Below are 15,449 nucleotides of genomic sequence, written 5' to 3' on the forward strand. Positions count from 1 at the left end.
AATGGACCATCTTCCAGGAATATCTTCCTTTTGTATAGCTGTAACTTTCTCCCTAACCAAAAACACCACTCTTCGTTTATCTTGCCTTTCTATCCTTCCTGTAGCATCTATACCCTGGTACAATAAGCTGCCAGTCCTGTCCATCCCTGAGCCATGCTACAGTCATAGCTATAATGTATTCCAGTCCCATGTTCCCAACCATGCCCTAAGTTACCTGCCAGGTCTCTCGCATTGAAGTAAATACAGTTTAATTTATCAATCAAACCTCATTCTCTACAAAACTCTTGTCTGCCTTGACAATTAGACATGCGCCCCTTATCCACTGCACCATCCTCAGCCCTACTCATCATCAGTTTAGTCCCACAAACCCATCCCCACCCCTTACAAGTTTAAAGCCTCCCAAGCAGCACTAGCAATTTTTGCCATAGGGATATTGGCCCCTTTCCAATTCAGGTGGAACCTTTAATCTTAAACAGGTCATTTCCACCCCTAAACAGATTCCATTGGTCCAAAAATGAGAACCCTTTCCCTTAGCATCAGCTCTTCAGCCAAGCACTCATCTGATCCATCTTCCTAATCCTGCTCTCACTAACCTGGGCCACCAATAGTGATTCAGCTATTCCTACCCTCAATGAGCAAATAGATGCACATCAAAAATGAATACTTTCTCTTTAGCAATCCATCATTTTAAATGTAGTTCATTTTGGGTTGAATGAAGCTGAGAGGAAGGAGACAATTTTTCAGGAGAAATACCACTTTTTCAAAAGTTTACTCCAATATTTTAACCATCCTAACCTTTAGAATGTTTGCACATTCATTCAATCTGTGATTGACACGTAGTTAGTATTTCTGATATGAGCTCAACTTGTGCAAGCTGTTATGGGAATCCACATTCTGCATATTAATATATGATTTGGCCAATGGCAGAAAGGGGAACATGCACTGAAACACAAACTGCTTTACTTGGACAAAAAAAGTTTCGAATGAAAATAAAGACTAATAGTAAAATTTTGAGCCAAATGAAAGGATAGGAATGTAAGGATACAGATCGTCAAAACAGGACAGAAGATGAGAATATCCTTAGAAAAATCTGGAATTTTCATATGTTGGCAATACATACAAATACAGAAATGAACAAGATACTGAATCAAAGACAGATTATGGCAAGTTTTACCAGGTAGTATGTAAATTGGAAGGATTATCAATTGAAGGAAGGGAAAGAGACATAAATCTAATACAACTACTAGAAGAGTGATGGGTAGGGTGACAAAGTATTTCTGCTTTCTGTATAGAAGGAAACAATGATGCTATCAAGCAGGAGTTGGGAAGTACAGATTGGGAGCAATTGTTCCACAGAAAGGGCATAACAGACATGTGGAGACTGTTTAAGGAGCAATTGTTGCGAGTGACGCATAAATTTGTTCTTCTGAGACAGGTAAGAAGGGGTAAGATTAAGGAGCCTTGGATGACGGGAAGAGAGGTGCTTCTCATCAAAAAGAAAAAGGCAGCTTACATAAGGTGGAGGAAGCAAGGGTCTAGCACAGCTTTAGAGGATTATAGGTTTGCTCGGAAGGAGCTCAAAAGTGGACTGAGGAGGGCCAGGAGGGGACACGAGAAAGGCTTGGAAGGAAGGATAAGGGAGAACCGGAAGGCATTTTACTCATACGTGGGGAATAAGAGAATGATCAGTGAGAAGGTAGGGCTGATCAGGGATAGCGTAGGGAACTTGTGTGTGGAGTCTGAGCAGATAGGGGAAGCCCTAAACGAGTTTTTTGCCTCGGTTTTCACGAAGGAAAGGGACCTTGTTGTGCATGAGAACTTTGAGGAGCAGGAAAACAGGCTTGAACAGATCAAGATTGAGTAAGTTGATGTGCTGGAAATTTTGGCAAGCATTTAGATTGCTAAGTCCCCAGGGCCAGACCAGATTTATCCTAGGTTGCTCCGGGAAGCTAGAAAGGAGGTTGCTAAGCTGCTGGCGAAGATCTTTGCTTCCTCACTCTCCACGGGAGTCATACCGGAAGAGGGGAGGGAGCAAATGTTGGTCCTCTTTTTAAGAAAGGGAATAGGGAAATCCCTGGAAATTACAGACCAGTCAGTCTTACGTCTGTGGTCAGCAAGGTTTTAGAAAGAATTCTGAGGGATAGGATTTATGACTATTTGGAAAAGCATAGAGTGATTAAAGGGAGTCAGCATGGCTTTGAGAGGGGCAGTTCATGCCTTATTGAGTTCTTTGAGGAAGTCACGAGACAGGTTGATGAGGGTCGAGCAGTGGATGTGATGTTCATGGACTTCAGCAAGGCATTTGATAAGGTTCCCCACGGCAGGCTCATTCATAAAGTCAGGAAGTATGGGATAGAGGGTGATTTGGCTGTCTGGATTCAGAATTGGTTGGCTGACAGGAGGCAGAGAGTGGCTGTAGATGGTAAGTATTCTGCCTGGAGGTCAGTGCTGAGTGGTGTCCCACAGGGCTCTGTTCTTGAGCCTCTGCTGTTTGTAGTTTTTATAAATGACTTGGATGAGGAGGTTGAGGGGTGGGTTAGTATGTTTGCTGATGACACAAAGGTTGGAGGTGCCGTTGATAGTATCGAGAGCTATTGCAGGCTTCAGCGAGACATTGACAGTATGCAGAGCCGGGCTGAGAAATGGCAGATAGAGATCAATCTGGATAAATGCGAAGTGATGCATTTTGGAAGGTCAAACTTAAATGTTGAATCTTGGATTAAAGGCAGGATTCTCGGCAGTGTGGAGGGACAGCAGGATCTTGGTGTTCAAGTGCATAGCTCCCTCAAAGTTGCCACCCAATTGGATAAGGTTGTTAAGAAAGCATATGGTGTTTTGGCTTTCATTAACAGGGGGATCGAGTTTAAGAGCCGCGAGGTTATGCTGCAGCTCTACAAAACCCTGGTGAGACCACACTTGGAATATTGTGTCCAGTTCTGGTCGCTGTATTATAGAAAAGATGTGGAGGCTTTGGAGAGGGTGGAAAGGAGGTTGACCAGGATGCTGCTGGGACTGGAGAGCTTATCTTACGAGGAGAGGTTGACTGAGCTCGGACTTTTCTCTCTGGAGAGGAGGAGGAAGAGAGGTGACTTGATCGAGGTAATGAGAGGCATGGATAGAGTTAATAGCCAGAGACATTTCCCCAGGGCAGGATTGACTGCCACGAGGGGTCATAGTTTTAAGGTGTTAGGAGGAAGGTATAGAGGAGACGTCAGAGGGAGGTTCTTGACCCAGAGAGTTGTGAGCGCATGGAATACTTTGCCGGTGGTAGTCGTGGAAGCAGTGTCATTAGTGACATTTAAGCGACTGCTGGACATGCACATGGACAGCAGTGAATTGAGGGGAATGTATGTTAGGCTATTTTATTTTTGGATTAGGATTAATCCACAGCACAACATCGTGGGCCAAAGGGCCTGTACTGTGCTGTACTTTTCTATGTTCTATGGTTATTAGAAAATAGAACAATTTACAAGTGACCACTTTGATTCAATCTTTAACAGCACTTGAAGAATATTAAGAGCACATGGAAAGTGGGGCAAGCAAATGTAATTAGGGTCTGCTGTAGACCTATATCGACTCGAGTTTGGAACAGAATGTGGCTTTTTGCCATGTTTAATCATCAAATCATGAATAGGTGAATAGAATCTGGCACAGAAATTTCTCACTGATGCTTTACTATTCTAATGGTCCACATTATTAACTCAATGACAAGTGAAGTATTTCATATAGCATGAGTTTTCAGGATGACAGCAATGTACCCTTAAGGAACATATTTATCAGTGTTTAACTACATGGTTCCACCACTGTCATGAAAATGAACATTGAATCACTCCAGTGATAGAATCAATATATACCATGGCTTGCAGATGAAAGTTTTTACATCAAAAATATTTTAGAGAAAAATAAGCAAATAGTACAATTTGATCTCCATGTTTTCAAGAAATTTAGTTGCAAAGTGAACATTTTGTAAACATGGTTGAAGCAGTGAAACATTAATCTCCAAGTCATAAATCTATCTTTAGATCCACAGACATCATTCTGAAGACGAGTGTCTAATACACCTATGACAGGAATACAGAAGTCCAATATGAGGTGCACTCCCAAGTACACCAAATTACTTAATAATAATGTTCGTTAAGAATTTTGGTGAATATTTATAAGTGCAAGATCAAATGATTTAGGCTTTCATAGCATGGCCGTTTAACTGCAAAATACTTTAATTTTCCTGAAAACCAATGTCAGAATGAGAAAGTTTATAGCACACTCAAAGTACATTCATTTATGAAACACAGGCAATTTCATTTATGCCAAATTCTGTTAAGAAGCCAACATCAGCTAGGAGGAAGATTAATTAGGTTGGATAAAAATCTTGAAAAGTGGTTAACTTCGAGGTGACTTGTTAAATGTTCACAGACCAAATGACAAGCTTCTTGTTAAGATCAGAGATGTAGTTAGTTGGACCCTTGCCATGGTTTATAGAATGCCATCAATATCCCGTAGAGTAAAAATCTTTTTCAAGGTCATCTGTAACGCCAAAAACACGGGCCTGAGCCTCGGTTTTACTGGAAGACATTTAACAACTTAACTGAGGGATAAAAACAAGTATACAGCACCTGCAACATACACTCAAACCAGGAGTGTGATGGAACTCTCTGCAGTTATGTAAACGAGTTCAACTCTAACACTCAAGAAGAGTAACATCATCCAAGACAAAAGCAACCTATTTGATTGGTAGACCATTTACCACTTTCAACAGTCCCTTTCATCACCACTGGTCGACAGTTGTAGCCATGTGTACCATCGACTTGGTGCACTGCAATAACTCACCAAAGCTTTTTCATCAATGTGCAAACCTGCAACCTCACCACCTCAGAGATTAACGACAGCAGACGCATTGGGAACAACATACACAATGCTCTGATTTGGAACTACAAGTGTTCTGTCATTGTCACTGGGTCAAAGCCTTTCAATAAAATAGCACTGCAGGCACCTGTAATTCTCCAATATCTGCAGTGGTTTAAAAAAAAGGCAGTTCATTACCAACCAATTAATTTAATGCAATTTTATAATTTAGCCATTGTTTGGTATGAATTCACATCTTGATTGCCATTCTAGTTCTTTTACCAGTACACTCAACACTTTAATTGGCTTCAGGAGATTGAATGAGAAAGGAAAAGGAGGAATTTTTTCCTGAGGAGATTTGTAGCTCGGGTCGTGCATGAGGTTGTAGAATTGTTCACCGAGCCAGTATTTGATTACAGATGTTTCTGCACCCTGCTGGGTAACATATCCCATAAAGAAAATTACCCCATTGAATTGTGTACTATCTAAAACACAGCATCCCACTGATCCCAGGTATATCTTAAAGCCTAAAGTCACCAGCAGGAAGTGGAAAGAAAATTAGACTGTTATCTGAAAAGAAGAACACGCAGGGTAACAGGGAGAAGATGGAGAATGCTACAAATGAATTGCAATTTTGAGAGCTGGTATAGACATGGCAGGGTAAATGGTCTCCTGAAATGGTACAATAAAGCTCTGATTCTGCTGAAAGTTTATAGAAAAAAAATGGTAATGTAATCTCACAACTGGGTAGAAATAAACAAGTTCATATGTTATTCTGTTGCAGTATTTAACAAAAGTGCTATAGCTGTTCAGCTCAGAACAAAGATAGCCAGTGCAGAGCCACTGAATCAGAAACTGGCACAAACTAGACCACCTCAACCTAAACTAATCCAAACGGTTGCTATATTTAGAACATAGAACAGTACAGCACAGAACAGGCCCTTCAGCCCACAATGTTGTGCCGACCATTGATCCTCATGTATGCACCCTCAAATTTCTGTGACCATATACATGTCCAGCAGTCTCTTAAATGACCCCAATGACCTTGCTTCCACAACTGCTGCTGGCAACGCATTCCATGCTCTCACAACTCTCTGCGTAAAGAACCTGCCTCTGACATCCCCTCTATACTTTCCTCCAACCAGCTTAAAACTATGACCCCTTGTGCTAGCCATTTCTGCCCTGGGAAATAGTCTCTGGCTATCAACTCTATCTATGCCTCTCATTATCTTGTATACCTCAATTAGGTCCCCTCTCCTCCTCCTTTTCTCCAATGAAAAGAGACCGAGCTCAGTCAACCTCTCTTCATAAGATAAGCCCTCCAGTCCAGGCAGCATCCTGGTAAACCTCCTCTGAACCCTCTCCAAAGCATCCACATCTTTCCTATAATAGGGCGCCCAGAACTGGACGCAGTATTCCAAGTGCGGTCTAACCAAAGTTTTATAGAGCTGCAACAAGATCTCACGACTCTTAAACTCAATCCCCCTGTTAATGAAAGCCAAAACACCATATGCTTTCTTAACAACCCTGTCCACTTGGGTGGCCATTTTAAGGGATCTATGTATCTGCACACCAAGATCCCTCTGTTCCTCCACGCTGCCAAGAATCCTATCCTTAATCCTGTACTCAGCTTTCAAATTCGACCTTCCAAAATGCATCACCTCGCATTTATCCAGGTTGAACTCCATCTGCCACCTCTCAGCCCATCTCTGCATCCTGTCAATGTCCCGCTGCAGCCTACAACAGCCATCTACACTGTCAATGACACCTCCGACCTTTGTGTCGTCTGCAAACTTGCTGACCCATCCTTCAATCCCCTCGTCCAAGTCATTAATAAAAATTACAAACAGTAGAGGCCCAAGGACAGAGCCCTGTGGAACTCCACTCACCACTGACTTCCAGGCAGAATATTTTCCTTCTACAACCACTCGCTGTCTTCTGTTGGCCAGCCAATTTGACTTGCTCCAAAATTTAACACTACACATCAACCAAAACACATTCATAACATACACTGATGATGTCCACACATAATAGGACAAGTCCAGATTCCTGATTTAATAGATCAGCAAATATCACAAACTAAAACAGGTACTTAACACCAAGTTCTAACGTACATAAATTAATGTTCTGCAACTGCAGAACATCAATTTAATTTGACACACATCAAATTTCACTAGTTTACATATCTGGCTCAGGTCAGACCTAAACAAAGCATCAAACATTTCTTTCCCAAAGAAATAGACGCAAGAATTCTTAATGGCTAACACTAGGAATTAACAACGTACAGGTTTTACACCCAAGGCATTTGCAGTGTTATTCATTTACCATAACACTGTAGGACCAGTGCAGCGTCAACAATAGGCCACGCGTGTTTCCAGATATCCATTCAAATGTCGATCTGGAATGGAGCTCGTAATTTAGTAGTTCAGTCTTGAAATCTAAATAGCACAGTGTATAATTTCCGGGCCATTGTTAAACTTGATCAATAACTGATTCCCACCCCTTCCTCCATGGAAAATAAGTTCTTGAACTGCATTCAAGATTCTCAGCTCTGCTGACTAAATATATCACCCATTAAGTGGGACAAACTGTCTACACAATTAATTAGTACAGCTGCAAACTAATTAGAATCAGAGTATTCTGTATTAAGAGAAAACATTGTGCAAGAGGAGAGCTAATCATTTACATTAGCAAAGTTTAGGGAAAATATACTCTTGCACAAGACATACAAAGAAATATGCATTGTAAAATGTACATTAACAAAAAAGACAAGAAGTGCAGTATATATCCAGAGATTTGACCTTTAACCATCCAAAAATATTTCTGCTGTTAATACTCTGGTTTGTTGAAGGCAAGTAGATTTTTAAATAAAAGCTGAGGAGCAAGATTTTAAAAAGTTGAAATAGTGCTTCTGAAATATTAGGATTGCAAGAGAGATCTACGTTTTATGCACAGTTTTTGCTAACTCTTTATTCCTAATTTCTGAAGAAATATCAAGTTTTCTGTACACTTTATGAAAGCTGTCACATGAGTATAATTGTTTCTCAGGTTTTACAGGCAGTTAGTCACAGATATTTGCATTAATTCTAAAACTGACATTACTGCCCTCCTCCTATTTCCACCACATGACCTTTTGGAAAAGACTTAGTTTCCAACATGTCAATTTTTAAAAGGTTCCAGGTAACAATTTAATAAAGGAAAACGTTCACTACTCAGAACTTTAAACAAAACATAAGCACTCTACATTTGTACAGCAGTGATAATGGGAACTGCAGATGCTGGAGAATCCTAGATAATAAAATGCGAAGCTGGATGAACACAGCAGGCCAAGCAGCATCTCAGGAGCACAAAAGCTGACGTTTCGGGCCGAGACCCTTCATCAGAGAGGGGGATGGGGAGAGGGAACTGGAATAAATAGGGAGAGAGGGGGAGGCGGACCGAAGATGGAGAAAAGAAGATAGGTGGAGAGGAGAGTATAGGTGGGGAGGTAGGGAGGGGATAGGTCAGTCCAGGGAAGACGAATGGGTCAAGGAGGTGGGATGAGGTTAGTAGGTAGGAAATGGAGGTGCAGCTTGGGGTGGGAGGAAGGGATGGGTGAGAGGAAGAACAGGTTAGGGAGGCAGAGACAGGTTGGGCTGGTTGTGTGGTGCAGTGGGGGGAGGAGACGAACTGGGCTGGTTTTGGGATGCGGTGGGGGAAGGGGAGATTTTGAAGCTGGTGAAGTACACATTGATACCATTGGGCTGCAGGGTTCCCAAGCGGAATATGAGTCGCTGTTCCTGCAGGAAATGCTACACCTTCCCCCCTACACCTCCTCCCTCACCCCTATCCCAGACCCCAAAGATGATTTTCCATATTAAGCAGAGGTTCACCTGCACATCTGCCAATGTGGTGTACTGTATCCATTGTATCCGGTGTGGCTTCCTCTACATTGGGGAAACCAAGCGGAGGCTTGGGGACCGCTTTGCAGAACACCTCTGCTCGGTTCGCAATAAACAACTGCATCTCCCAGTCGTGAACCATTTCAACTCCCCCTCCCATTCTTTAGATGACATGTCCATCATGGGCCTCCTGCAGTGCCACAATGATACCACGCGAAGGTTGCAGGAACAGCAACTCATATTCCGCTTGGGAACCCTGCAGCCCAATGGTATCAATGTGGACTTCACCAGCTTCAAAATCTCCCCTTCCCCCACCGCATCCCAAAACCAGCCCAGCCTGTCTCTGCCTCCCTAACCTGTTCTTCCTCCCACCCCAAGCCACACCTCCATCTCCTACCTACTAACCTCATCCCACCTCCTTGACCTGTCCGTCTTCCCTGGTCCGACCTATCCCCTCCCTACCTCCCCACCTATACTCTCCTCTCCACCTATCTTCTTTTCTCTCCATCTTCGGTCTGCCTCCCCCTCTCTCCCTATTTATTCCAGAACCCTCACCCCATCCCTCTCTCTGCTGAAGGGTCTAGGCCCGAAACGTCAGCTTTTGGGCTCCTGAGATGCTGCTTGGCCAGCTGTGTTCATCCAACTTCACACTTGATTATCTTACATTTGTACAGCATCCTTCTTCTCAAACACTTCTGAGAGGATATGAAATTCTTCAAGAATGATTAAAATTTTAAGTAAAGAATTCAATATAAAATGTTTAAGAAAATCCTGATTATAAAGGGATTATTTTAGTTATTGCACCATTTAGGACATTTTAATTCCTAACTGCCAATATTCAAATAAAAGCCAAAAGAACTGTGGATACTGTAAATCAGAAAAAAACAGAAATCACTGGAAAAGCTCAGGTCTGGTGACACCAATAGAGAAAAATCAGAGTGAACATTTCGCCTCCAGTGACCCTTCCTCAGAGGGCCTGTACGGAGGAAGGGTCACTAGGCCCAAAACCTCTCTGTACAGATGCTGCCAAACTTGTTGAGCTTTCCCAGCAATTTTCATTGCCTGTATTCAAAAATCTCCTTAATTTTATTTTCATTTGAGCCTTTCACTACCTTTCTCTCCACCTCATTCTGAGTGTCTTCTATTACTGCTTTAAACATTCAGGACTTTGACATGTGAAGGACTCTTTTAAAAAAAAGAAATCTGACATTGATGCTCTATTCTACGCTACGTGATGAGTTAAAGCTAAATTAAGTTAAAGCAAAGCTAAATCACAAATTGTAAGAAGTCACAAACACACATTTCAGAATAAAAGGCTTAAGAGAATTAGCTAGCAACGTGTGATATGTACACTTAGGCTAGCTTATACAAGTACATTAAGCAGAAACCAATTTAGGATTAAACAATCACAAGAATATCATATTTTACTGATGCACATAACTGAAATTGCCGTAACACGTTCAAAGTCCACAATGCTGGGTGCATTTATCATGAGGACGTTTCAGCATGGATATGATACGATTTAAAACTTGTCGTCTTTGTCTTTAGTGAGGAGTTGAACAGTGCTTTCAAGATTTCTTGAATTGCAAAACTCCTGTTTCACTTCCCACTATCGACGTATACCAGTGCTTGACACCTCACACACTCCCTTTCCTTCCATGATTTATGTCATTAGACAGTGGGAGAATAGATTTGAGCATATTCATAAGTCAACTCCAAAAATGTTAATACACACTCCAGAGAGCAATTGGAATTTTTTTTTCAGTGGGATAGGCTTAGGGAGAAGCAGAAAAGTGCACAATGTGAACAAATGGAGAAAAAATGTATAAATTGAGAGAAATAGTACAAAGATGAGGGAAAAGATGATACAATCTACCAGAGGATAAATTGACAATTCAACCAGGGTTGTGCAAAGAAGCTTGTTACAGGCACAGAGATTAGTGGGATGGGAGAGGAGAGTACAATATAATTTGAGAGCTAAACGGAGGAGATGGGCAGAAAGTGAGGAGAATTAGGACAGAATAGAAAGAGATGGGGGAGTGGAGCAAGAGACAGGAAAACAAATCCATTTAAGCACGAGCAAAGACCACGAGACACGGAAACAGAAGCAGGCCATTCAGCCCACTGATCTACTTCACCGTTTGATCATGCCTGCCATGTTTCTCAATCCAATTCTCCTGCCTTCTCCATAACACTTGATACGCTTACCATTCAAGAACTCCACAGCTCTCTGCTGCAATGAATTCACCAGATTACCCACCCTCTGGCTGAATAAATTCCTCATTTCAATTCCAAAAGGTCACCCCTCTGAGGTGTGCCCTCAGATCCTCATACCAGTAGAAACAGTTTTCACATTATCCATAACCCTCAATATTCCGAGTCAATACAACATGGAACAAGACGAGCACAGGTGGTCAGGCAGAAGAGTAGGAAAGTCGACATTTTGGGTCAGAACGCTTATTCAGATATTCTATTAGTTCCAACCATATCCACCCTTCCATCCTTTTAAACTCCATCAAGTACAGAACCAGAGTCCTCTTCCATTCCTCATCTGACAAGCCTTTCAGCCCCATGATCATTCAGGAACAAAAGCAGAAGTCGCTGGAAAATCTCGGCAGGTCTGGCAGCATCTGTGAAGAAAAATCGGAGTTAACTTTTCGGGTCCGGTTCGGAGGAAGGGTCGTCGAACCCGAAACGTTAACTCTTGATCTTTCTTCACAGGTGCGGCCAGACCTGCCGAGATTTTCCAGCGACTTCTGCTTTTGTTCCTCCCGGGGCTACTCTCCAACGCCAACACACACTGCCTTCGATGCAGGGCCCGAACCCGCTCACAGTACTCCAAAGCCCGCCGCCAGCCTGACAGGGAAGGGACACGCTTGAACAGCTTCGCACCGTAAGGTCTGCACAAGCAGCTCACTGAGCCCGGGCGGCTGCGGTGATGGCGGATTAGGTGTCAGAGTCTCCTGCCCCCAGGACGCTGCGCGACCGTCAAAAACCCAAACAGGCCGAACCGATCGGGCCGCGGACTAACAGCAACAGTGCGGCCGGCCGAGCGAGCGAGTAAGGCCGACAAGGGAAACCCTCCTCGATGTACCTTGGCTGAGGAGAAGCCTCCTTCACCTGCTCCGGACTCTCCGATCTCAAGCTCCGATCGGCTCAGTCAGCTGATCCTAGCGCATGCGCGCGGGGGCGGGCCGGCCGGCCGGCACGGAGGGGGCGGGGCTGCCGAAATTAATATTTCGCTCGAGCCTAATTTTCAATGTTTTAACACCGCACCTCAGGTCACCATCCGAAAGAGTGTAACAAAATAAAATAAAATAAATAAAACTTTACGACTTTTGCAGTGCTCAGTGGAGGACGGAGGCGAAAATGTCAGGCGCGCTGACGTCTCGGTGCGTCACCCCTCCGCTATTCCGAGGGATTTTTAAAAATTTTTTTAAGATAAACGCCGAATCAAAATTTGATCGTTTCCTCTTCAAAATTGTTTTAAACTCCGGTAATGTTTGCGAATTGATGAATTACAATTTCCGAGGGTTGGGGGGAGGGAAGAACTCAGCAAGTCACGTGATAACAGCCTTTTCTATGTAAAATAAATATCATAAACATCAAGCCAAGCAGCATCTCAGGAGCACAAAAGCTGACGTTTCGGGCCTAGACCCTTCATCAGAGAGGGGGATGGGGAGAGGGAACTGGAATAAATAGGGAGAGAGGGGGAGGCGGACTGAAGATGGAGAGTAAAGAAGATAGGTGGAGAGGAGAGTATAGGTGGGGAGGTAGGGAGGGGAAGACGGACAGCTCAAGGAGGTTGCAGGAACAGCAACTCATATTCCGCCTGGGAACCCTGCAGCCCAATGGTATCAATGTGGACTTCACCAGTTTCAAAATCTCCCCTTCCCCTCCTGCATCCCTAAACCAGCCCAGTTCGTCCCCTCCCCCCACTGTATCCCAAAACCAGTCCAACCTGTCTCTGCCTCCCTAACCGGTTCTTCCTCTCACCCATCCCTTCCTCCCACCCCAAGCCGCACCCCCATCTACCTACTAACCTCATCCCACCTCCTTGACCTGTCCGTCTTCCCTGGACTGACCTATCCCCTCCCTACCTCCCCACCTATACTCCCTCCACCTATCTTCTTTACTCTCCACCTTCAGTCTGCCTCCCACTCTCTCCCTATTTATTCCAGTTCCCTCTCCCCATCCCCCTCTCTGATGAAGGGTCGAGGCCCGAAACATCAGCTTTTGTGCTCCTGAGATGCTGCTTGGCCTGCTGTGTTCATCCAGCCTCACATTTTATTATCTTGGAATTCTCCAGCATCTGCAGTTCCCTTTATCTCTCAAGGAGGTGGGATGAGGTTAGTAGGTAGGAGACGGAGGTGTGGCTTGGGGTGGGAGGAAGGGATGGGTGAGAGGAAGAACAGGTTAGGGAAGTGGAGGGGTGTGTGGAGCAGACAAGGGAGTCGTGGAGAGAGTGGTCTCTCCGCAAAGCAGACAAGGGTGGGGATGGAAAAATGTCTTGGGTGGTGGGGTCGGATTGTAGATGGCGGAAGTGTCGGAGGATGATGCGTTGTATCCGGAGGTTGGTGGGGTGGTGTGTGAGGACGAGGGGGATCCTCTGGGGGCGGTTGTGGCAGGGGCGGTGTGTGAGGGATGTGTTGCGGGAAATGCGGTCAAGGGCGTTCTCAACCACTGCAGGGGGAAAGTTGTGGTCCTTGAAGAACTTGGACATCTGGGATGTGTGGGAGTGGAATGCCTCATTGTGGGAGCAGATGCAGTGGAGGCGGAGGAATTGGGAATAGGGGATGGAATTTTTGCAGGAGGGTGGGTTCCATCCCCTATTCCCAATTCCTCTGCCTCCGCCGCATCTGCTCCCAGGATGAGGCATTCCACTCCCGCACATCCCAGATGTCCACGTTCTTCAAGGACCACAACATTCCCCCCGCAGTGGTCGAGAACGCCCTTGACCGCATTTCCCGCAACAACCGCCCCCAGAGGATCCCCCTCGTTCTCACATACCTCCGGATACAACGCATCATCCTCCGACACTTCCGCCATCTACAATCCGATCCCACCACCCAAGACATTTTTCCATCCCCCCCCTTGTCTGCCTTCCACAGAGACCACTCTCTCCACAACTCCCTTGTCTGCTCCACACTCCCCTCCACTTCCCTAACCTGTTCTTCCTCTCACCCATCCCTTCCTCCCACCACAAGCCGCACCCCCATCTACCTACTAACCTCATCCCACCTCCTTGACCTGTCTTCCCTGAAGTGACCTATCCCCTCCCTACCTCCCCACCTATACTCTCTCCACCTATACTCTCCTCTCCACCTATCTTCTTTTCTCTCCATCTTCGGTCCGCCTCCCCCTCTCTCCCTATTTATTCCAGAACCCTCACCCCATCCCCCTCTCTGATGAAGGGTCTAGGCCCGAAACGTCAGCTTTTGTGCTCCTGAGATGCTGCTGGGCCTGCTGTGTTCATCCAGCTCCACACTTTGTTATCTTGGATTCTCCAGCTTCTGCAGTTCCCATTACCACTAACATAAACATCACTCGGGAGGACCCTCGTAGGGACTGGCGGGGAGTTTATTTCTACGCGAAGGCCGATATGAACATGATATGGAACTGGTAGAGGGTGAAAAGGTTACAGTGGCTGTCGTTTCTTTCAAGTTAATTCCAATAGTCCGCCTATGGTCGGCGGTTATATTTTCTCTAAATTTATAACTCAAATAAAAAGGACAGAAATTTAAACGATACAGGTGATTATTTCTGAGAGGAATTCGTTAGGGTTCGGATAGTCCGAGATGCACTCGGTTTCACTCGCGGCTCCCCTGCTCGAGACCAGGCCCGCAGTCGGGCTGACTCGGTGCACAGTCGGATAGACTCGGCTCCATTCGTGAGGAGCTGGCCTGGAGGTGGGCGAACTCAGGCACCACCCGAACGGACTCGTCTCCGTTCGTGAAGTCCTGGCCGTGCCTTGGTCCGACTCGGCACCACGCGTGCCAGAGTCGGGTGGACTCGGCTCCACTCGCGGAGACCGGGCCGGGATTCGGGAAGACTCGGAGGGCATTCGGCCCGCAGTCGGGAACACTCGGCTGTCGTCGGGCAGGAGCCGAACGTATTGCCCTCCCCCAACCATTTCCTACCGCCACCGCCACCCCCCTCCCAAAAAGCCCGACTGAGGTCAGGGGTCAGAGGTGAAGAGTGGGTGGCGCGGAGAGGAGCGTGCGCGGCGAGTGGCATGTGTTAGGGGCTGAAGAGTTTGGGCGATTCACCTCCATCCTCCTGCTCCTCGCCGCTCGGTCACCAGGTGAAGACGGACAAGCGCCCGCCCATCATGAAGGGGTGAGTCCAACTGACAAGCACGCTGGATGGCAGGCGAGGGGGGGAAGAGAAGAGGCCCGGCCTGTCGGAGCTGATCTCGCCGCCCCCCCCCCCCCCCCAGCTCCCCCGCTCCCCTCAGCGGCCTCGGGCAAGCGGCGGGAGTTCCTCCGTCAGAGTTTTATTTTAGTTGAGTTGTAGGTGGAGTTGGGGGGCCTGATTTCTGCGGCCTTCTCACTTTTTCCCTTCTCTGCCTCACTCAGGGCGGAGGTAAACCTTTTTTTCTGTGCCGAAGAAGTGTTCTGTTGGATTCGACACGTTAATTCTGTTTTTTTTTCCTGTCCCCAGATGCTACCAGACCTGCGGAGTTTCTCAACACTTTTTTAAAAAAAATCACATACTCAGCATCCA

The 15,449-nt window shown here is 45.6% G+C and overlaps 2 protein-coding genes across 4 annotated transcripts in view; one reads left to right on the forward strand and one right to left on the reverse strand.

The window, feature by feature from the left end:
- LOC125453151 (V-type proton ATPase catalytic subunit A) overlaps positions 1-11,919 on the reverse strand; it is a 37,942-nt gene extending 26,023 nt beyond the window's left edge. Inside the window, exon 1 of one of the 2 annotated variants that reach the window (XM_048532331.2) lies at positions 11,818-11,919. The gene's annotated coding sequence lies outside the window, so the exon portion shown is untranslated. Of the gene's footprint in view, positions 1-11,615; positions 11,772-11,817 lie in introns of those variants that run through there. The other variant, XM_048532332.2, reaches the window with a different exon arrangement.
- Positions 11,920-14,886: 2,967 nt separating this feature from the next.
- Positions 14,887-15,449, forward strand: part of naa50 (N-alpha-acetyltransferase 50, NatE catalytic subunit) — a 36,363-nt gene continuing 35,800 nt past the window's right edge. The window contains exon 1 of one of the 2 annotated variants that reach the window (XM_059646452.1): positions 14,887-15,062. In XM_059646452.1, the coding sequence (XP_059502435.1) occupies positions 15,055-15,062 (8 nt within the window). In that variant the 5' untranslated portion in view covers positions 14,887-15,054. The remainder of the gene's footprint in view (positions 15,063-15,449) is intronic. The other variant, XM_059646451.1, reaches the window with a different exon arrangement.

Source organism: Stegostoma tigrinum, chromosome 6 (assembly GCF_030684315.1).
Source record: "Stegostoma tigrinum isolate sSteTig4 chromosome 6, sSteTig4.hap1, whole genome shotgun sequence".
NCBI lineage: Eukaryota > Metazoa > Chordata > Chondrichthyes > Orectolobiformes > Stegostomatidae > Stegostoma > Stegostoma tigrinum.